The sequence below is a fragment of the Montipora capricornis genome, chromosome 13, assembly GCF_036669925.1.
Source record: "Montipora capricornis isolate CH-2021 chromosome 13, ASM3666992v2, whole genome shotgun sequence".
In the NCBI taxonomy this organism is placed as follows: domain Eukaryota; kingdom Metazoa; phylum Cnidaria; class Anthozoa; order Scleractinia; family Acroporidae; genus Montipora; species Montipora capricornis.
Genome location: NC_090895.1, coordinates 41658635 through 41681134, shown reverse-complemented (window position 1 = coordinate 41681134; position 22500 = coordinate 41658635). Strand labels below are relative to the sequence as shown.

General features: G+C 40.2%; 1 protein-coding gene across 1 annotated transcript in view; it reads left to right on the top strand.

Moving 5' to 3' along the window:
* The window catches only part of LOC138029942 (uncharacterized), a 19616-nt gene extending 4342 nt beyond the window's left edge, over positions 1-15274 (top strand). The window contains exons 2-4 of the mRNA XM_068877789.1: positions 5335-5675; positions 12771-12911; positions 14601-15274. Coding sequence (XP_068733890.1) covers positions 5363-5675; positions 12771-12911; positions 14601-15085 — 939 coding nt within the window. The 5' untranslated portion in view covers positions 5335-5362 and the 3' untranslated portion in view covers positions 15086-15274. The remainder of the gene's footprint in view (positions 1-5334; positions 5676-12770; positions 12912-14600) is intronic.
* Positions 15275-22500: the final 7226 nt, after the last annotated feature.

Here is a 22500-nt window from a genome sequence, read left to right as displayed (position 1 = left end):
CATACATGGCCGCAATACGGCAGAACATGACACGCGGTTGAGAGCTGTTTTGCAGCGTTCCCGAGACAGTAACCTTCGATTGAAGAGGTCAAAGTGTCATATCCAGCAGAATGAAGTGAAGTTCCATGGCCATGTGTTCTCCAAGAATGGTTTGAGGACAGACCCGGAAAAGGTTAGAGCTATAGTCGAGATGCCAAGACCGACAGACAAGGCTGGTGTCCAAAGGCTGTTGGGGATGGTCAACTATGTCAGTAAGTTTATCCCAAACCTGTCAGACCTTACCACACCGTTGAGACAGTTACTACATCAGGATGTTCTGTGGCACTGGAAAAAACAGCAGGAAACCATTTTCCAAGCAATCAAAGAATCGCTTACCCTTGATCCAGTGTTAGGATATTATGATGCAAAGAAAGCGTTGACGTTGCAAGTTGATGCAAGTTCCACCGGTCTTGGTGCTGCATTGATTCAGGGAAACCAACCAGTAGCTTATGCCTCAAAGGCGCTTACACCCACACAGCAAACTTATGCTCAGATTGAAAAGGAACTTTTGGCTGTGGTATTTGGTTGTGCCAAATTTGCAGAGTATATTCTGGGCCGTGATGTTACAGTTGAATCGGATCATAAGCCTTTGGAGGCCATTATGAAAAAGCCTCTACACGTAGCACCCTTGCGCCTGCAATGGATGTTGGTCCAGCTCCAACGCTTCCCAGGAATCACTGTAGTGTACAAGCGTGGGGAAAGCCTACACTTAGCGGATGCTCTATCACGAGCTCATTTAGAAGAGTACCTGACAAATGCTGAGCAGTTAGACATCAACTTAGTAGAGCATGTTATCTCAGACCGACAGTTGGCCAAGTTCGTTGAAGCAACCAAGGAAGATGAGATCCCGTCCGAACTTCAACGAATAATATTGTCTGGTTGGCCAGATTCCAGAGGTCAAGTCCCCTTCAATGCACAGGAATTCTGGAACTACAGAGATGAATTATCGGTAGCAAATGGACTTATTGTAAAGGGGCAAAAGATCGTTGTCCCTAGCAGTTTGAGAGGGGAGATGGTTGAGAAACTTCATGAGGGACACCTTGGAATCAACAAGACAATAGCGAGAGCACGTGAAGTATTATTCTGGCCTGGGATGACAATGGATCTGACAGAGAAGACTAAGAACTGTCCAGTATGTTTAGAAAATAGACCAAGTCAGCAGCCTGGACCACTGAGGTCACACGAGATCCCACCACTACCCTGGGCTAAGGTTGGCACAGACATCCTACACAAGAATAGTCGAAACTACCTTGTTATTATTGATTATTACTCCAAGTGGCCAGAACTAACCTTACTTCCTTCCATGACCAGCACTGGGGTAATTACTGCACTCAGGTCTCAGTTCGCAAGGTATGGTGTGCCCTCAGTGGTAGTTTCGGACAATGGTCCATGTTACAGTTCTGCAGAGTTTAACAGGTTTTCGGAGGACTGGGGCTTTCATCATGTCACGTCGAGTCCAGGGTACCCCCAGTCAAATGGTCAGTCGGAGAGAACAGTCCAAACAGTCAAGTCAATGCTTGAGAAAGCTGACGACCCATACAAAGCCCTCCTTTCATATCGGAGTACTCCTTTGGATGAAGTCAACTTGTCACCCTCGCAGATTTTAATGGGAAGGCGTTTGAGAACCCAAATTCCAATGACCAGAGAAATGTTAAAGCCCCAACTGTACGATCCTGAAGAAGTCTTGCCTAAGTTAAAAGAAAGGCAAAGAAAGGAGAATCTGCAGCATGACAAAACAGCGAAGGAACTGCCACCACTGATGAATGGCGAGTTTGTAAGAGTTCGAGAAGGCAACAAGTGGAAGCCTGCTAAAGTTACGGAGATTCTTCCGTTACCTAGATCCTACAAGATTGAAACAGAGCTGGAAGAGTACCGAAGAAATCGTCGCCATTTGCTAAGAACTGAAGAGCCCAAGGCATCAGAGTTTGTATGCACAGCCCCATCTGATGAAGACCCAGCCCCATCGGATGAAGACCTAACAGACACTGAAGTTGAGATGTCTGGTGCAGGAGCCCTGCATAATCCTAAGTCAACACCAGTCAAAATGTCTACGGCTACTACCACACGGTCCGGTAGGACAGTTAGAGAACCTCCAAGGTTCAAAGACTATGTCAAGTTTTAGCCACAGTGGGAACAGTTTGTAACATGTCACAAAGTCTTGTGTTCAATATAGAAACAGAAACACTACTCCAGTGGTCATGTTGTCTGAAGTTTTGCATTGCCACTGTTTGTAAATTCTGTAATTTTTTCAGTTGTGTTTCCTTTGTTTACTTGCTTTTCTTTCGCTAAAAAAAAAAAGGAGATGTAACATCAGGTCAGCGGTTGCACCACGCACGTGGTGTGGGGGAATAAAGTTGTGTTGTGTAGATCCGCCATCTTGTGTGTGTTGTTCCTTTGTTATAACACTTCAACCTGTACTTGAAGTTCACTGTAAGTGGACAATTTGTGCTAACTGTTTGCGCATTCCACGGATACGCCTTTGGAGGCGCCTTGTTCTTTTAAATTTGGATATGTAAAAGCGCTGTTGGTGAGAATTTTCATCTTGCAGAGAAAACTAACGAGGTGGGTACAGCGTGATTCAGCATTTCAGGAAAACACCAAATTCACGGACCAAAGAAAATCGTTTAGTTATTCAAATCTAGAAGAAATTTTAGACGAAATTATAAAAAACGTAAACCCTTATATTTTTAAAACTTTTATCCTTATTTAAAGAGCTGCACGCTTCAAAAGAGGTCAAAGATAATGCTCTTGCATCAGAAGGCAAATCCTGCCGACCAGGAACAAAACACAGACCAGTAAGAGAGTAGAAATGACATTTTTATCCCACGTTAATGTGCATCGAAGTCATAAGCACAGAAAATGGCGCAAACACCACCACGCTTTCGTAGATTTTTTTTTTGTATTTGTATCACCTGAAAAAAATGGCTCAATTTATTTTCCTGGCTGGCTAAAAATTGTTGTTTTTTATTTTTTGGTGGCAAAAAAGGGGAGAAAGAGACACTCCTGGCTGGGGAAATGCCTTTTTGGTAAATATCCTGGCTGGGAAAAGCCCTTAAAGTAAAGATCCTGGCTGGAAATTGTTATGATTATAAAATCTAGCTCTAGCTGGCTTTGGGGAGCGGATATAATTTTGCCACAGAAGTTAATAATCAACCAAAAAACAATTAGTGACTGTTAAAATACTACTGGAGGCGATATCCAATCACTTTTCAAAATTTTCTCGTTGGTTGAGATTAAAAGAGTAATAACTACTCGCATCGTGAGCTTGGGCCGCCTGTGATTACACAACTTATTATTATCAAATGAAACCACTATTTATTATCAATTGTTTATTACTCGTGCATATTTGTATTTAATCGACTCCAGTTATTTTTGAGAAGAGGAAAATCAGCCAGTTTTGTTAAAAGGCAACGCTTCACCTTCTCTGGCGTCTAAGAAGTGACTGCGTGAAACACTGGGCTGAAATCATAAGAACCTTTCTGCTTCTGAAATACGATTTCAACAGGTATTTCATTTCTAGGGTCCTTCTAAAACAACTTCAACGTTCAGTGAGCATATAGGTTGTTTTGACGTGGCCACTGATTTTCGGAATGCGAATACCTACATTTCCTACAAGTGGAGTGCAGTGGTGAGAGCACTCGCCTCCCACCAATGTGGCCCGGGTTCGATTCCCGGACTCGGCGTCACATTTACTGAACATAAAAACAAGGTTGAGGATTCACATGGCGTTGCTCGCGACAACCCCTGACCAGCACAATGTATTTCGGAAATTTGCACTTTCGGTATATAACAATTTCCATACTATGTTATGCCTGATATTTGCATAGATGTTATTTATTCTCAGTCAAAAACTAAGTGGTGCACGGCAGTGAATGTACTTTCTCTTCGTTTAGGCAGCCGGCCGGCCGACTTATACCCTGCGAGCAGAGTCTCCTTCGATCTTCCTAAGTTTTGGTGCACTGCAGTGAATGTACTTTCTTTTCGTTTAGGCAGCCGGCCGGACGACTTATACCCGGCGAGCAGAGTCTCCTTCCTAGAGCTAAGAGAGGGAACCAGAGTGAACTCGCGCCGGTGTGAAAGTCGCCCCGGTATCATGTAAATACCCCCTAAGATACAGACGGTTATGCAAATGAATGAGCCAGTCATCAATTGCGTCATAAAATTCATAATTTAGGAGACAGGAAAAGTCCTCTTGAACTGTACATTAATGACGATTTTCACAGATGCCCTCACTTTTGTAAGCAATCAGTAATTCAATTTGAACAAATTTTGAGGGACAGTTTTGGAAGTTCAGTCACAAAAGGGTCTTCCCCTGTGACCGTTGAGAAGAGTCTTTCAACGAAAGAGCAGGTTTTCAACGAGTGACTGGCATTTTATTGGGTGCATCGATATATAGAGCTTTCAAGGTAATTCACAGTTTCAACAAAGCCTAAAGGCGCTGCTACACTGTGAAAGGTCTCGGAACATTTCACAGGCGCAACATACCCTGCAACGGCCAAAATCGTTGCGAGGCAAGTTGCACGAAAAGTAGAACTTATTCTACTTTCGGCAACTGCTCTTGCAACTTGTCTCGCAACGATGTTTGCCGTTGCAGGGTATGCTACACTGTGAAATGTTTCGTGAAACTTGTCACGCCACAATGTCGCCAATACATTGCGAGACAAGTTGCACGAAACATTTCACATTGTAACAGCGCAATTCATTGTTTGGCCTTCACTGAATTTGCAAGAAACAAAAACAAAGTTCCACGAGTTAGTTCTGTGAGTGTTTGTCCGACTCTTTTTTCGTCTGTAATTCAGTTCAGATGCATGTGATTTTACTGGGGTTTACTGGTTAACGCGGTCCATAATTCCATTCGATACAAACAGCAGGACTTGCAAAGCCACGATTAAGCGATTTCACGTGGATCTCGCGAAATTCGGGTCGTCAACGTCTTAATAATGCAAATTAAACAAAGTTTAGACATGGTTTGCGAAGAACTTGTCTAAGCCGTGATTCACTTTTAAACCAGGTCTAACTTAGGCTTCGCTTAAATGAATGTCGGCCCGGCCGGGGTTCGAACCCATGGCTCCAACGCAGAAGATCGAGGCTTGAAGCTAATTCAGTCAGTTTGACGCAAAATTAAAAATTTGTCGTCTTTTAGTGAATTGTGGTAGGGTTTCGTTGGTTCATTGCAGTTGTTTTCATTTAAAACTAACGTACTGAAAAACAAATGATAATTTACCTCGGACCCACAGCCTTAAAAAAACCCTTCAAAAGGCAATAAAGCGTAAATTTCACTCTACTTACTTGCAGGGCAATATTTCGCAAAGGCTACATCAACATGATGAACCCGCGATTTTGGCTCTCCGCTGTTTTTCTGATCACTAGGATTGGTCTTAGAGCAGCTAACCAAGTTTGTTACAACGAAAACTCTGTTGCTGGCACGTTTCTTAAAGGCCACACTTTTAAAACATTGTGGGTTAAATGTCCATTGGAATGTGCCATCATATGTGACCAGGAAATCAGATGCCAAAGCTTAAATTTCATCTTTGGCGGCAACATTTGCGAGCTGAACAACAGAACGAAAGAAGCCAGGCCAGAAGACTTTTTACCCGATTCAAAGCGATTCTACATGAAGCGAGCGTTCAACAGAGGTATGGAGCATTAATCATTCATCCAAGGAATTCTAAGAAGAGATTCCTTGTGCACTAAATTACTTGACGAGGGGAAAGTTCTATAAATTCCTTATAGCGGAGCTCCGGCTGCCCGAAGTGCCGCCAACCGGAGCACCATAGGCATAGGATCCATGGGTTGCTTTTCTCATTATAATCATGGCTAATGGTTTTGATCGTGGGCGCGTACTCACCGAGTTGCCCAATAGTAATAATAATAATAATCAGCATCATCATCATCATCATTATCATCATCAATACGCCCAACATGGCCGCCGTTTACAGCGTACATCTTTGATATTGGACATTCATGTTATGGTCGATTGACCAGTATCACGTGACCATATCCTAGGCTCAAGTTTAGAGCTCATCGAGGTCAGCTTTTTTTTTTTTTTTTCATAAAGGGGGTAGTTTCAAAAGAAACTGTAGTGCTGCGTCGGTGGGGAAGTAGTATATAAAATGTTTTTTCTTTTATGTTGACCGCTGACTAAGTACCGGTTTTTGACTGGATCGCAGGCTCAAGTCAGATTAACTTCTTGGAATCAGGACACCTAAACATAAATGAAGCTTAATTTTTCCCGCGCTTTCTGTGACTCGACGCGACTACACTGCCATACTACCTCAACTAAAGTTCTCAAGGACGTTCGCGCCAACACCTTCCTACGGTGAAATTTTCTTCATTTCACGCCTAGAGTTAGGTAATACAGTACTTAATCCAAAAATGAAAAAAATATGGGGGTCACTGACTTTGTTTCGGAGCAAATGGCAGTGGAAAAATGCCTTAATTTCGATAAATCGGTCATAATAACGAAATGTAGCCTCATCTGCTCATCCACCAAAAATCATAAAAATAAACTGTTAGAGTGAATGTTTCCGTGCATAGGTTGTTAGGAGTGGGATTTTTAGACTTCGACAAGCGTTTTCGTAAACTCTTCCCGTGGCAACCGCTTCCGGAATCCGATGGACCGATAATCTAACGAATAAAATCGATCTGATGTTGCAAAGCTCTTGGAAAATTTCGTTTGTCGCGTTTTTGCGTGACCTGTCGGGGAAGGACTGGAACTCAAGACAGGGTCCATCGTTGAAGGGATGGAGGGTTTTAATTTCAAAAAAAACTTTCTCGAGCATAGCAACGAAGTTTCAAGCAGACGTTATCCTCATTTGGTTAGTGTTTTGTATAACATCTCTCCACTAACGTCATGCTTTTCTTGTGGCGTGCGGTTTTTGTGAAATTTATACGCTGGCTGTTTCCCTGCTGGTCCTCACTATTCAAGCGGACGAGGACGAAAATACAATTCTGCCCTATTTTCACGAATTGAACTTAAGTTTGTGGGGTAATAGAAACATTAAAAAAAAAACAGCCCCATTAAGTTTACGCAACGTTTCGTCCTCAAGTTTTCCAAACTTTCGGCCACTACTCGATCAGGTACCTTTTCCAGAGCTTTTAACGTTTCATGATGATTCAGAAATAAATGTGCCACTCTTTTGCCGGCATGGAATTATTTCCTCGGCGTTTTTGTTGCCATGTTATTTTCACTAATGCTTGAAAAATATTTATGAAAGTCAAGTTGACTAGTGCACGACTGATAAAACAACGCGAATATCATTCGTGCAGTAGTCTACTTGACTTTCATAAGTATTTTTAAATCAATTTTGACTGCTCACGATATTCTCTGATCCAACGCTGTGCGAGACTTATCGTCCACGGTTTTCGCAATGGTTTTAAAACCTCAATCATTACATTCTACGAAGAAAGGGTGACTGTACACTAAAGAAGAACTATGCAGGAACGAACACCTTTAAATATTGCTATTTCAACGGGATTGTAGACATGTGAAATTCCCTGCCACACTCAGTTCGTCGAGCAACTAGTATTAAAATTTTTAAGAGAAGTGCTAGGGATATCCTGACCAGAAGTCTGTGATTTATCACTTATCATCTTGTCTTATTTATATTAGTAATCCTATTTATTATCGTATTCCTATAGTACTTATTTAATTATCTATAGAACTGGGCTTTCCACTGTAGCCGTGTATTATATACTTCCCTATTGTAGTGTAATTATATATATTAGTTCGGTCAGTGTAAAACGCAGACTGCAAACTGCAGACTGCAGACCAGGGATACAATGCAGACTGAGGTCAAAACGTAACTGTTGAAAAAGCCCAAACCCCTTAGAAATGCTAACCTTAGGCCTAATTAGGCCTAAAACAATATTTAGGCTTAACTGTGAGCATTTCTAATGCGTTTGGGCATTTTTTCAACAGTTAAATTATAACCCCATGCTGCATTTTACCCCCGGTCTGCAGTCTGCAGTCTGCAGTCTGCGTTTTACACTGACCGTATATTAGTTAGTAGGGTGGTCCATCTTGTATGGGGTCTCAGATCCTTTTATAGACTTTCCCTGGCGCACTCATTTCCACATTCGCTCACTTATGTATTCTTGCCGAAATCGTAATAAATAAATAAAAATAAAAATCAACTTCACTAATGCTCGAAGTAATGCGTGACATATTACAGTCGAGTTACCTGCGCAGTAACGTTGCGCATAAACAATGAGCGCGATCGACGCTTTTCGTGTTCAGGTGGAAAATGGTTTGGAAAATAAATTTTTCCTGCATTTTTCGCCGGTTTCAATTCGGGTTTGACATATATAGCTGTGGTCAGGACCACATTGGTGGGTATGCAGTTATTCAAGTCAAGCATTGGAGCGATATAAACTTAAGGAGCTTCGAAAGGGTTTTTCGTTGCTATAGTGTTTGTGAAACGATGAACATACCAAAGAAGGATATTTCATAGTGTACGCGAACTATAAATATCTTTCGCAACTCTATTGTTGAGCAATACCTTAAGGGCAACCATGACGTCATATCCGCTACCATGGCAAAACGCCAGTTCACCGAAAAAAAGGCCCTCTAAATTTTAGTTTTTGTAAATTATCTGAAAAACTAAGTCAGGGACCTACCGTTTTTAGTTCTTTGTTGGAAATCTCCCTAAATTCTATAACTTCTTAGAGAGTATGACAAAAAATTATCTACTAGACTTTGAGATGCGTCGAAAAAGGACTTTTTATAGTTGACAGAAAATTGTACCAAGCAAAATTTCCTCGAAACCTTTTTTATTTGAAGTGCCATCGTGAATAATACCAGCACGCAAAAAATCAAGATAGGTCACCGACCAAAAATACCAGATAAAGACAAATTTTTCCGCCGGTTTCATTTCCGGTTCGCGCGACTTTACGCCGCACTTTCACTTCCGGTGAAGATGGGCAAAGGTTGACAGAATTAAGTTCAGCTCATCGCCACTCATCGCCGTTCGCAAGGAAAATATCAGTTAGTACAAACCAGTTACATTAAACGAATTAAATTGTTCTTGTTTGCCATATAATAAACATCTTATTAACCGAGCTTAGTCAGTCTGTAAGGCAGAATCTTGACCTTGGTCGTGTGTTCTCCCATACAGACCTCCTGCTCGGTTAATAAGAGCTAAATATAAAACATTATTGAAATAATTTGAATTTTAAAGAAAATCGGCTAAAATTTCTTCGAACAAAGTGTAGGCTACCCGTAGCCTCTTGTTTATATATATAAAACGACTAATTTGGGGACAGAGGCTTTACAGTTCTTAAGAGGAAAAGGTTCTTAAATGTTCTTTAAGGTTGGGTTGTGTATCATACAATAAAAGAAAATGCATTGTTGATGTTTAAAAAAAGTTAATTGTCCTGTTAGACTACAGTTTTTCCATTTATTTTACGTTTATTCATGCTAACCATAAAGACAAAAACAAAGAAAATGAGCAAAATGAAGCTGACGTTCTTCACTTCTCTCTCAGCCTGGTTACTTTCTTAGTAAGTTCTTAACAATTTGGTTCATCGTCTCAGCCTGAACGATCTTATAACAGGGTTCTGATAAAAACGAGTGTATTAAAGTGGTTTCGTGGACTTTTGCTGAGTCGAAAACCACTCAATCTTAGTTAAAACAGAGGGTTATTAAAAGATCATCAATATTGGGTCCGTGCCGCATTTGCTACCACTCATTACTGGGTTGCCGAATGGCAATCCCAGTTGGAAAATGGGTAGAATTTCTCCTTTTTATTTTTTTTATTTTTTTCCGTGTCGGTAAAAGTCTTGCCTGTCACTCCCCCAGTAAGTGGTGTCTTTGTGCATAGAGCCTTCTGCGCGTATTTTCTTAGGATCGAGAGGGTAGTGGAAATGCGTACATTTCTCTGGTGGACACAGTAGAATCATTAACTTAACCTGTAATGGCGTCGAAAGTCATGTAACGCGAATGGCGTTTTAGTGGATCTTTGAACAAAATATACCCTTATGAAGCTCAAAAATGGCAAATCAATTGGATACTGAACAAGACAGGCGGCAACATCGACAACAATCTGTCGCCCGTCGAGCCGTCTTTTACCAAGTGTGCTGTTATGTAGAACATTGAAGATTCGCAGGGCAGCGATAATAGTGAATTCAAAGACTAGACAAGGTGGATTGAATGAAATTTCGAGCGTTAAAATCGCTGAAAAGGTAAGATTATTGTCGAAGCGATGCCGCAATTGCGTGTCTTCACCACATGTTCCTTTGATCTCACATTATTGTGTTTTCCGTCAAAATATTCGCTTGTTTTCGCTTTCGCTCGAACATATCTACCTTTATTACATGTCCAGTGAATAGTTTTATCCGCTGGGATGAATTTTCCGTCGAAAAATCGGTTATTTGGGCGGTCAGTGTAAAACGCAGACTGCAGACTGCAGACTGCAGACCGGGGGTAAAATGCAGACTGAGGGTAAAATAAATATTAATAATAAAAAAACGAGTCATAAAGATAAAATAAAGATTGTTTGAAAGACAATCCTGTTTTACATCTATCAACAACTCACATTATTATGACTGCAGGTCGCTGCACCTTTTGGGGATGCGATCGTGCGCGTTTAAATCATCTGTGCTTTGTTTTTGCGCTTCCAGATGCATTGCAATGTTCCAAATTATTTGTCACACCGGTACATCGAGGGAAATCGATCGAAAAACCAACAATTATTACTTCGAATACCTGAATAATCTCGGTTGTCTTTTTTCTGTGCAACGAAATGCACAAAGAATTTCATGTATTCCGAGCAATTAGGACGCGGGGATTTCATTGGTTAAGCTATGCGTGATAACCCCTAGGGAGAGGTTATAATTGAAAATGCAAAACAAACGAGCTTGTGAACTAAAGGATAAACATAACGTACACGAAAGCGAATGAAAGGATCCTAATAAGAAATTTTTACACCTCAGTCATACTGGCTTAAGCCGACTGAATTGAAACGTTAAATGGTTGCAAAATCCACGTTATCTCTGTCTCTGTTAATTGGTACTGTAGCCATGCGTGTCAAAATATATTGAGTTATTGGGTAATTACTCGATTACTTTGTTCAGTGCAGCAAAATGGACAGTTGAATTACGGGGTGGTGACTTCTTTGCCTAAAAGCAACTCACTTAACGGAACTGTCCTTTTTCCAACAACAACAAGGATTCAAACAGCTTCAATTCTTACAGAGTTCGATAAAAATCCGGATTTAAAACATGCGGTGGGGCAACCAAAGCGATGGGAGCTGTGTTGGGGTTTCAGTGTGAAAGTACAAACGGTTACTAACACTCTTATAACTCTTTTTTCATTATTATTTTATTAAGCCGCAGTCTGCAGTCTGCAGTCTGCATTTTACCCTCAGTCTGCATTTTATCCCTGGTCTGCAGTCTGCAGTCTGCAGTCTGCGTTTTACACTGACCGGTTATTTGGGTGGTTTTTGGCAACAGAGGTTAATTATTCGTAATGCGATCGCTTCCGTAGCCGTTAGCAATGGGTCGCAAATTTGACACTTTTATCGCATTATCACATTACGCATTGAACCACGTTATCTATTATTCCAAGAGAAAATGAGGGGACAGAGAAGGAGGCTCCCGGTCCAGCCCTTGGGATATGTCATGTCCACGAAAGTTATTTTTAGACGAGCGGAAGTCTTCCGAGACGTCCGCATGCAGGCTAACCTCGGTCCGATGTTTGAAAGAAAATATGTATTCATCAGCCTTCCACGTGCGCCATCATTTTCTCTTTTCACTAAGAACCTGAGAGTGAAGCAAGACTGCATGCGGACGTCTCGGAAGACAGACTTCCCCTTGAACAAAGACTTCCACTCGTCTAAAAATAACTTTCGTGGACATAACATATCCCGGCCAACGCCTTGAGCCTCCCTCTCGGTCCCCTCATTTTCTCTTGATTATTTCTAAAAATCTAAAAATATTCGTGCCTTATCAGTTTTCGGTCGAGTTTATGTCCAAGAAAGCAGATAAATTGCAGAAAATATTAGTTTTACATCCAAAAATTCGTAATCAACGCTAAAATGACCAAATTTTGCCTAGAAAACATATTTTACTGTTATTTTTCTTAAATTTTTTCGTTCAACTTTCGCTTTTATAAAATGTTTCAGTTGTCTGTAAGTTATATGCCGTTGGAAAGCTTATTTTCTTAGCTTTAAAATGATGTATTTTTCCCCCTAACTTTAAATATTTTTTGAGAAAAAAAGAACATTTTTTGGCGATGGCTGATTTACCGTGGTTTTCTCGCGGTTGGGAAAGTAGGAAAAAGAGTTAGGCCAGTAGCCAGGTTTTTAACCTCAGCAAAGGATCTGTTTCGTCGTACGAACGTGTGAGGACCTGTGAGCCAAAGGGCCTCTGCTGGTATGACTTCTGGGTGACCCCTTAATAACTTCTTACTAACCGAGCGCGAGGGCCGTACTGCCAGGGGAATATTGGCCCGAGGTCGTGGCAGTACAGTCCGAGCGCAGCGAGGACCGTACAAAAACGACCCAGGGCCAATATTCCCCAGTCCGGCTCGAGCTAGCTCGGTTAGTAAGTTATTATATGGTTTTTTAATTACCTTTTGCTTTGTTTTTGCAAGCCCGTAATCGGCCCGTGGGCCAGTCACAATTTGCCTGGAACGCTGCACGTACCACAGGCAACCCAGTGTACCCTCACGGAGGGTCTAGTCATTCATATTACACTGATAGTTACAGAAGTTTTGTACATTTTGCCTGCAGTGCCATTGGGCTCAATTCAAGAGCTTCCTGCTGAATCGTGCGCTGAAATCAAAGCAAGTGAAGGAAACAAAGTTTCTGACAGCAAGCACTGGATAAACTCGGATGAAAATGCTGGTCAGGTTATCCAGGCTACTTGCCAAGGTCAGTGCTAGCTATTAGTGCCTTTTGTGTAAAATACAATTCTTTCAAGATCTCCTGCTCGGGTTTGAGGCCATCCACCATGTAACTCAACAAATGAAATAAGAGAGGAATGTGCAAGCCTAGAGCTTTTCACGCTTCTTTGAAAATTCTTTAGTTCCTTCCATAAGACAAACGATCATTCTCGTGTAGAAAATGAGTTGAATACAACAAGTCGTTGACTTCTTCACCGGATAATTCTGTTGACATTGAACTCTTTTGGGCTCAACATGTCTGCTATATAACAGCCAAGAGACAATATTTTTCTTTTCTCCCGACGAAAACATCCTGTTTTCAGACTAAAGAATAGAGCCATTTAAGAGCAATGTCATGCTAATTTCGCTGTTTTTAGGTCAAAACCGAAATTAGTACATTAGTTCTGACAACCCACTAACAAGATATGAAATATAATTAAGTAAAGTACGATCGTCCGGGTGAGTGTGATATGAGTGTGTTATGATATGACTCCTGAGTTCAAATCATTTACAGTATAAAATATATTTATGGCACAAAGAGCCAAACGTGGTGAACATTGGCCAATTTTTTCAAGTTTCAATCCATTTCCATCATCTCCATTCTTGGCTGCAAACAAGTGGGAATAGCTGCTTCGAAATCCAGTGCACTTTGATGCTCATAGGCAACAACACTACAGCATTATTTTTTGGTCTTTACTGATGCAAAGACGACTTTAAGTGTTATGGCATGACACTTCCCTTTTAAGATCGAGTTTATTATTCAAAATTATTCAAAATGGAATTTACAATGACAGAATAAAATAAATGAAAAAAAGAAAAGAAGAAGGGCATGACTTAGCTCTTATTAACCGAGCAGGGGGTCTGTATGGGAGGATCTTGACCGAGGTCGTGAGTTACAGACCGAACGCAGTGAGGTCTGTAGAACTGATACGACAGAGCTCAAGATTCTCCTCTACAGACTGACTAAGCTCGGTTAATAAGATGTTTATCATATATCAAACAAGAACAATTTAATTCGTTTAATGTAACTGGTTTGTACTAACTGACATTTTGCTTGCGAACGGCGATGAGTGACGATGAGCTAAACTTAATTCTGCCAAAGTTTGCTCGTTCTCCTTTTTTTCTCATCATGCCTTTTGGCACTTCCATAAATAAATATTGGTAGAAGAATATACTCAATATTTTAACATTTTAGTCTGCAACTTTTTCACCGCAAAACATTACTGGTCTAGATGCCTGTCTAGATGGGAAAATCTAGACCGCGGTCAATATCGATTTTAGCACATCAAATTCGTGAATTTGGTAGTTCCCAGCCCTTGTGAGACAGAGCCATGATATAATAAAATAGAAGATTAAACTTCCAAGAGAGAGTGTGTGGTGGCTAAAGAAGCCAAGCTTTGGAGTTGCTAACTACCACGATGCAGGTACAAAATACTGCAATTAGAGCAGGACAGTAAGCACAAAGAGGACAGATGTCATCTCGAATTCTCGGCTTGCAATGGAAAGGTCATGCATACAGCCATTCAAGGCAGTTGTTTGTTCAAGCTGTTCCTTTGTTTAGTTGATTGTTTTCATGACAATTTTTGTTGTTAATGATGTTGCAATGGTCTAAAAAAAAGTGTATAACAAAGCGAAACATAACTTTTTTTAGTAATAAAAGAATTGTTTTTATGTTCAGAGGTGTGGCAAAAAATCAACAAAGATCCGGTTTGCTTTGGAGCTCGAGATGATCAATACGGTGCCTTCAACATGACTAAAACTGGAAATGTAAAGGCCATGAAGCTCGTGCACAGAAGCGGATCCATCAAATGCAACAGCAAGGACGTTGCTTCCTACTGGAGCTGTACCAACTTAAAGCGCTATGCAAGCAACACATTTATGACGATCATCACAAATGCCAACAAAAAAGCCCTTATGCCAACAGAGAAAGATTTGAAAATGTTCAATTTCCGAAAACATCGCTGCAACCAGAAAAAGCACTTCTACGTTCTTGAAGGAATTAAGCAAGGATCATCAGAGCTTGTTCTAAGCAGCCATTCCAGTCCGTTACGTTTATTGAAGAACCAGGAATTGCAGATATGGTATGGACAAGACTGGGCGAATTGTTCAGAGTCTGGCAACAATGGCACTACTTGTGTTGATGTATTTGCCTGGTACATGTGACAATAACACCTAGGTTTGCAGTAAAAGCAACGGCAGTTACTGTGGCTAACTATATTTAGATTTCCGCCATGATTACAGTTTTTTCTCGCTAGTCTATGGTTTCTCGTCAGTGTTTACCGTGTTGTGCACAGACAAACAGAACCAGCCTCACTGAATTGAACTAAGCCAGTTTGTACCATTGGTGAAATAATAAAATCATGAAGCATGAAGCACTAGTTTGGACTATTTGGATGTGTGGTTGATTTGAGTTGTGTTGTTTACATGTCATTTCTGCGGTTAACCTTAAGTTGCATAGGGAGTAAAAGCAAGTAATTGGTTAAAGTACACAATATCGACTCGACCGCCGTGACACAAGACCCTAAGAACGTACGTGCTGCTGTGAAAGTGAACTTTGTCCTTTTGCTCTTGTTGCTTGGTGAATAAGCTACAATTACGTGATGTAAGTCTAGGATTTCAAAAACCATGTGGGAATCCACGTGTGATCTGCGATTGTGATTTTCCTTCGAGTTGAGACATTAAAATAGTGAAGTGATTCGAGTCTGTTGGTCGTTTTAACGTGAATATTATCGGGAAAATCTCTTGTGTTAGAAGCAATTCTGAAGATTCCTGACACGTGAATTTTTCGAACAGAGGGTATGTAGGAGGGAGGTGCGCTCTCGCCGCAATTTTTTCGGCCCCCTCTTTCTGCCATTTCTGCATCCGTCCCTGTTTACGTTATCACGTTATTAATTTATTAATTTTGCAAATATATCTTCTACCTGGAAAACCTATTATTATGTATAACGAGCGCTGTGACTGGCTAAGAGCTACGGACCGATTACGAAATTAGCACATTAAAAATTAAAATAACGCCAAATTGACACTTCATGCCCCGTCCACACGTATCCGGAGATTTTTGTATCCGCAAATTTTTTTATGCGTATACAAAAATATCTGCGTCCACACGTAGCTAGCGTATACGAATCGTATACGACCGTCCACACGTATCCAATGTGGCCCGCCGGGTACTCCGGTTTTCCCCTCTCCTCAAAAGTCAATATCTGATTTGATTTGCGTTAATTTGAGTTCGATTTACTCCCCCAATTAGTGGCCAGCGCTATAGGACTTGTCACTTCATCATCATCACCAGGTCCTCTTGTTATAGTTACATAATTTCACAATATTTCACATATTTTTTTCCCAGAGGGACCTTTAATATTTCAAAAAGGTTTTATTGTATGGCGTATTGGGAGCTTTATGTAAGAGTTATCGGCCTGAAGCGATGGATTATGTGATTTATTCCCCCTCGTGCGATTCCCGAGGGCGCAGCGCAGATAAGTGACTTATCCCCCTTGCATATTAATACATAATCCCCTCGCATTTAAATTAGCTGTTCATTAGCCCCGCTCTTCCCTTCAAACAATCAAAGCCGCACCCAGCTTTTCAGACAGTTGGTTTGGGGGTTATGTAATATATTCCCCCCGAAAAGAACAAAGGAATCCGAGCTCATGTAAAAATAAAATGCCGGTAAAATCCACTCTCAGGTTGAATCCGTTTTTGTCTAGGTTAAATTGGTCATTCTCATTTTAACTAGGTTGAATACGCACTCAGATGAATTGAAAAAACTTTTTTTACGACTAAATTAAGTCGAGAGATAAATTAAGTGAGAATTAGTTTTGGTTATTATACATGGATATAAGTAAATAATGAAAAGCATTCTGTCTCACTTTAAGGCGAGGACATCTAAGATCTGAGCTGGTCAATATCTTTAAAAGAGCCTAACCAGATTTAGAGAATTAAGCTGTTTCAAAATGTTTTCAAATTTTGTGTTCTTTGCAATATTGTAAGTTGCAACTTGGCTGTTAGTCACAAGATCGGGAACTTCTTCGTAACTAAAAAGGCCCTGTATTTTAATTAGGTTAAATAATTACATAAAAACGATTTTAAAAAACTAAAAAAAACCAACCTCTTATTCCATGAAATTATTCTTTGATTGCACTCACGTCATAAGAAAAATGTAGCTCAAGTTTTGCATAATAATAGAGTCAAATTGCCGAAAGACTTTTTAGGTTCGCCAAATTTAAAGGGGCTATGTTACGTTATTTTAGAGTGTTTCGGGAAAATCTTTAGTTAATCATGAGTTTAACTCTTTTTCCTACTTTCCCAACCGCGAGAAAACCGCAGTAAATCAGCCATCGCCGAAAAATGTTTTTTTTTCCTCAAAAAATATTTAAAGCTAGGGGGGAAAAAATGCATCATTTTAAAGCTAAGAAAATAAGCTTTCCAACAGCATATAACTTATTTAAAGACAACTGAAACATTTTATAAAAGCGAGAGTTGAATGAAAAAATTTAAGAAAAATAAAAGTAAAATATGTTTTCCAGGCAAAATTTGGTCATTTTAGCGTTGATTACGAATTTTTGGATGCAAAACTAAAATTTTCTGCAATTTAGCTGCTTTCTTGGGCATAAAGTCGACCGAAAACTGATGAGGCACGAATATTTTTAGATTTTTAGGAATAATAGATAACGTGGATTCAATGCGTTATGTGATAATGCAATAAAAGTGTCAAATTTGGGACCCATTGCTAACGGCAACGTAAGCGATCGCATTACGAATAATTAACCTCTGTTGCCAAAAACCACCCAAATAACCGGTCAGTGTAAAACGCAGACTGCAGACTGCAGACTGCAGACCAGGGATAAAATGCAGACTGAGGGTAAAATGCAGACTGTAGACTGCAGACTGCAGACTGCGGGTTAATAAAATAATAATGAAAAAAGAGTTATAAGAGTGTTAGTAGCCGTTTGTATTTTCACACTGAAACCCCAACACAGCTCCCATCGCTTTGGTTGCCCCATCGCATGTTTTAAATCCGGATTTTCATCGAACTCTGTAAGAATTGAAGCTGCTTGAATCCTTGTTGTTGTTGGAAAAAGGATAGTTTCGTTAAGTGAGTTGCTTTTAGGCAAAGAAGTCACCACCCCGTAATTCAACTGTCCATTTTGCTGCACTGAACAAAGTAATCGAGTAATTACCCAATAACTCAATTTATTTTGACACGCATGGCTACAATACCAATTAACAAAGACAGAGATAACGCGGATTTTGCAACCATTTAACGTTTCAATTCAATCGGCTTAAGCCAGTATGACTGAGGTGTAAAAAATTTTAATTAGGATCCTTTCATTAGCTTTCGTGTACGTTATGTTTATCCTTTAATGATGAAATTGTATATGAAATGAATCATATATAAACTGCGGATATGAAATCAAGTGAAGCCACGATCTTCGCAGTTATGAACGCAATTTTTACAATTGCGTAGAGAAGCCTGAAAAATGAGGGTTGTCCAATACACCTGAATAGATACGAGTCGTAAAAAGGCTGTGCAGTTGCTGTCGATTCGTACAAATTGTGCCCATGTGGTACGACCCGTTGTCGAATGGAGAATTGAATCTCATTAGGGGGACTTAGAATATTTCTAACAAGATGTAGGCCAAGAAACCCTTCTCCGAGTTGTCGATTCGTTCGATTCGTACGATTCGTGGCCATGTGGTACGACCCGTTGTCGAATGGAGAATTGAATCTCATTAGGGGGACTTAGAATATTTCTAACACGATGTAGGCCAAGAAACCCTTCTCCGAGTTGTCGATTCGTTCGATTCGTACGAATCGTGCCCATGTGATACGACCCGTTGTCGAATGGAGAAATGCATCTCATTAGGGGGACTTCGAATATTTCTAACACGCTGTAGGTCAAGAGACCTTTCTCCGAGTTGTCGATTCGTTCGATTCGAACGATTCGTGCCCATGTGACACGACCCGTTGTCGAATGGAGAATTGCATCTCATTAGGTGGACTTGAATAGTTGTAACACGCTGTAGTTCAAGAGTCCCTTCTCCGAGTTGTCGATTCGTTCGATTCGAACGATTCGTGCCGGTGTGACACGATCCGTTGTCGAATGGAGAAATGCATCACATTAGGGGGACTTAGAATATGTCTAACACGAGTTGTCGATTCGTTCGATTCGAACGATTCGTGCCCGTGTGACACGACTCGTTGTCGAATGGAGAATTGCACCTCATTAGGTGGACTTGAATAGTTGTAACACGCTGTAGTTCAAGAGTCCCTTCTCCGAGTTGTCGATTCGTTCGATTCGAACGATTCGTGCCGGTGTGACACGACCCGTTGTCGATGCATCTCATTAGGGGGACTTAAAATATTTCTAACACGCTGTATGCTAAGAAACCCTTGTCCGAGTTGTCGATTCGTTCGATTCGTACGAATCGTGCCCAAGTGATACGACCCGTTGTCGAATGGAGAAGTGCTTCTCATTTGCGGGACTTAGACGCGTGTTCGAGTTGTCGATTCGGTCGAGTTGTATCTTGTATTAAAGAAGATTTGGACGATGTTGTTCGAAGGAGGCCGTGTGAGTCCCCCCGGCGCGTGTTCACAATTGCTTTGGTGAAAAAAATATTAACGTCACACGAGTTTGGATCTACGTCTTGACGGCTATCAAGCGCAAGGAATGCACTTCTGCCTTGGATGTTCAGGGCATTCGTTTCTTATTGCACAGTAACGCTTGATCGTCTGCCTCAGAAAGAGCTGTGTAAGGGAAAGTATTTGGTAGGAAATTGTTTGCCCTTGAGAATGATAGCGCATAGCTTATTAAAGGAGCAGCATGTTTTTGCGTAAAAACTGAACCTATTCGTATAACTGAATCCTGGTCAACATTAATTGATTTAATTTATACAAATTATGTTGACAGGGTTGCCTGTTCCGGAGTCTCTCATATTGGTATCAGCGATCATAGCCTTATTACGTTTATAGGAAATTATCTCTCGCGTCTTTTTCAACAGGGCATTTAACCATTTCATATAGAAATTTCCTAAATTTGAATCGAGAGAGTTTTCGTAACGATACCGCTCAACAAGATTGGTTCTGTAATGGTTCTGAAGATCCAAATGGTTTGTGGACTGATTGGAAAACGTAATTTTTGAATATTGTTAATATTCATGCACCACTCCGATCTAGACGCGCTAGAACCAATAAAGCAGACCCTGGATCAATTCCCAATTAAAGAAAGGCATGCGTGACCGCTGATGCTGCCAAAAGGAAAGGAATTGCATCGAATCATTCACGCGATTGGGAAAAGTACAAAAAATTGCGTAATAAAATAAACATTTAAACTTCAAGACTTCTAAAGTATCTTATTTATTCTAATGCTTTTATTCAATCTAAGGGTAATGCTCGAAAAACCAGCCCAAGTTCGCGTCACTAGAGAGAGTGTAGTCATTTTCATTCCTTTAATTGAATGAACGTTAAATTGAGCATTTTTTAGGCTTCATAATCGACGGTGTTTTATATACCCATACAAAGTGTTATAACGCGTTGAAATTCTCAACGGCTGTCTAGTGACGGGAGCTTGGGCTGCCTATGGAAAAACGTGGCAAACGGAACCTTTAATGAGCTTACTTCCGGTGTTGTAAATAATACAAGGGTGACAGAATTGAAATTGAATGAAGGCGTTATCTCTAATCTTAGTGAGCTTTCTAACGCTTTTAATGACCATTTTTCAACAATTGGGCCCAGACTTGGTAAGGAAAATTCTCCTATTGCTAACAATAATTCAAGTTATATCAATTATATAAATGTAAAAATTATAACAATAAATTCAGTTTTTCTTCGATTAATTGCAGTACTGTTTTCTTACATAAATTTTCTTTACTAAAGCAATGTTTGTTGTTATTCCATGTGATAAGTCATCATTGTGTGCGTTGTTTTTTTGCAGCGGTCGTTTCGTTGGTATCTTCAGTCCTGTTCTGATAATTTTCCCATTGCTTTTTGCTGAAAATAAGAAGCAGTGAATAGTCTTGACATGTTTAAAAGTTCTCCCCTCGCATCTTAGATGAATTCCGTAATAACTTAAGTTGTGTGGGCCCATTTCCCTTACTAGGGCCAACGCTCGGATGGGATAACTTGGGAATTTTTCCGCATTGTTTCGTAGCAATGTTAAAATCATACTTAGGTCATTCTGTGATAACTTATTGTAGCTCATTTTTTCTGGTAACATTTCATTGATTTTTATATCACCGTAGTTATCCAGAAGCAATTTATGAATGAAAAAGTCTCTGAATTGTTTTTGTGAATTTATGGTCAAATTAAGACAATTCCCATGATATTACCCCTTTATGGTGGGTGTCTGGACTGTGGTTGTAAAGTTCAGGTCACAGGTTATGTATATTCCAATATAAAAAGCAACCCAAACCTTTTATTAATGTTAATGTCTTTTAATTTTGCTTACAAAATGAAGTTTGGAAGAAGGTTAGTCTTGTGTTTGTTTCAGTTTAGGGAGATCAATTTGCGTCATGTAATGCCTTTTTTGCTTTTCCTACCACACACTTGTATGGTGGACGAATATGTTGCTATATCGTGTAAAGTAACGAGGGGACTGGTATTGTGACGAAAGAGGGGTCAGTTTGTAAAGGAATTGATTTGTTGAAGTGGGTTTTGCAATACGTATTAGTTGGCTGGGAAACTAAATTGAACTGGGAACATACATACATACATACATACATTCTGAATTTGGTCTAAAATATATGTAAACTCTATGTAGTGGGTTCACGGAATTTGGCAAGTATTTCATTGAAGGGATATGAAGTGGAGGTACTTTTCACTGAATTGGGAAATCTGTTAGTTTGGCAGCGTGAGCCATGTTCCAGTAATAGTTTGAATTCTGGGGATGAAAGTGCTTGTTTGAGATGTTGGTTGACGGTTTGGAACGGAAAGTGGTCAGCTAGCCTTTTTAGGGAAGCAGATAGTTCGCTGAAAAGTTTCAGTAAGGATCTTTCGGGGGTAGCGCTTTCTTAAAATTAAATTTCATTTTATCAAATAGCGAGTGGCACTTCAACTTTCAGCTAAGGATTTGATCTAAACAGATGAAATTAAATACGTCCATATAAACTATGTTTATACGTTATAAGGACTTACAAAATGGCCTCAAAAGGCTTTTAGGTAAATGTGTTCGTTTACAGGTACATGCCCTTGGCGTTGCGCAATGAGTGCGGGTCCCTTGGCTAGAAAAGCATAGTTAATTACTGCATTCGGAAGTGCGAGATAGTCCATTTCTTCTGTGAGGACTCAATTATCGGTGTTTAGAGTTTGTTGGATTCGTGCTGATCGAAAGTGAATATTAAAATGTCTCCGCATACCTGTAGGTAGAACAACAGCAATCCACACTATGATAGGTTCTGTCCAGAAGTCATTAATCTGAAGTGCAGCGTGTCCCATACAAAATGATATTAATGTCAGTATTCCCAATAATACCGTCGTTTCTCGTTGCTTCATCCCTTTCCGAATAAACGACAAATCTACGAATGACAAGGATAAGAATTGAGTGAGCACATGCTGGTAATTTGGAGTGGGGAGAAATAGGT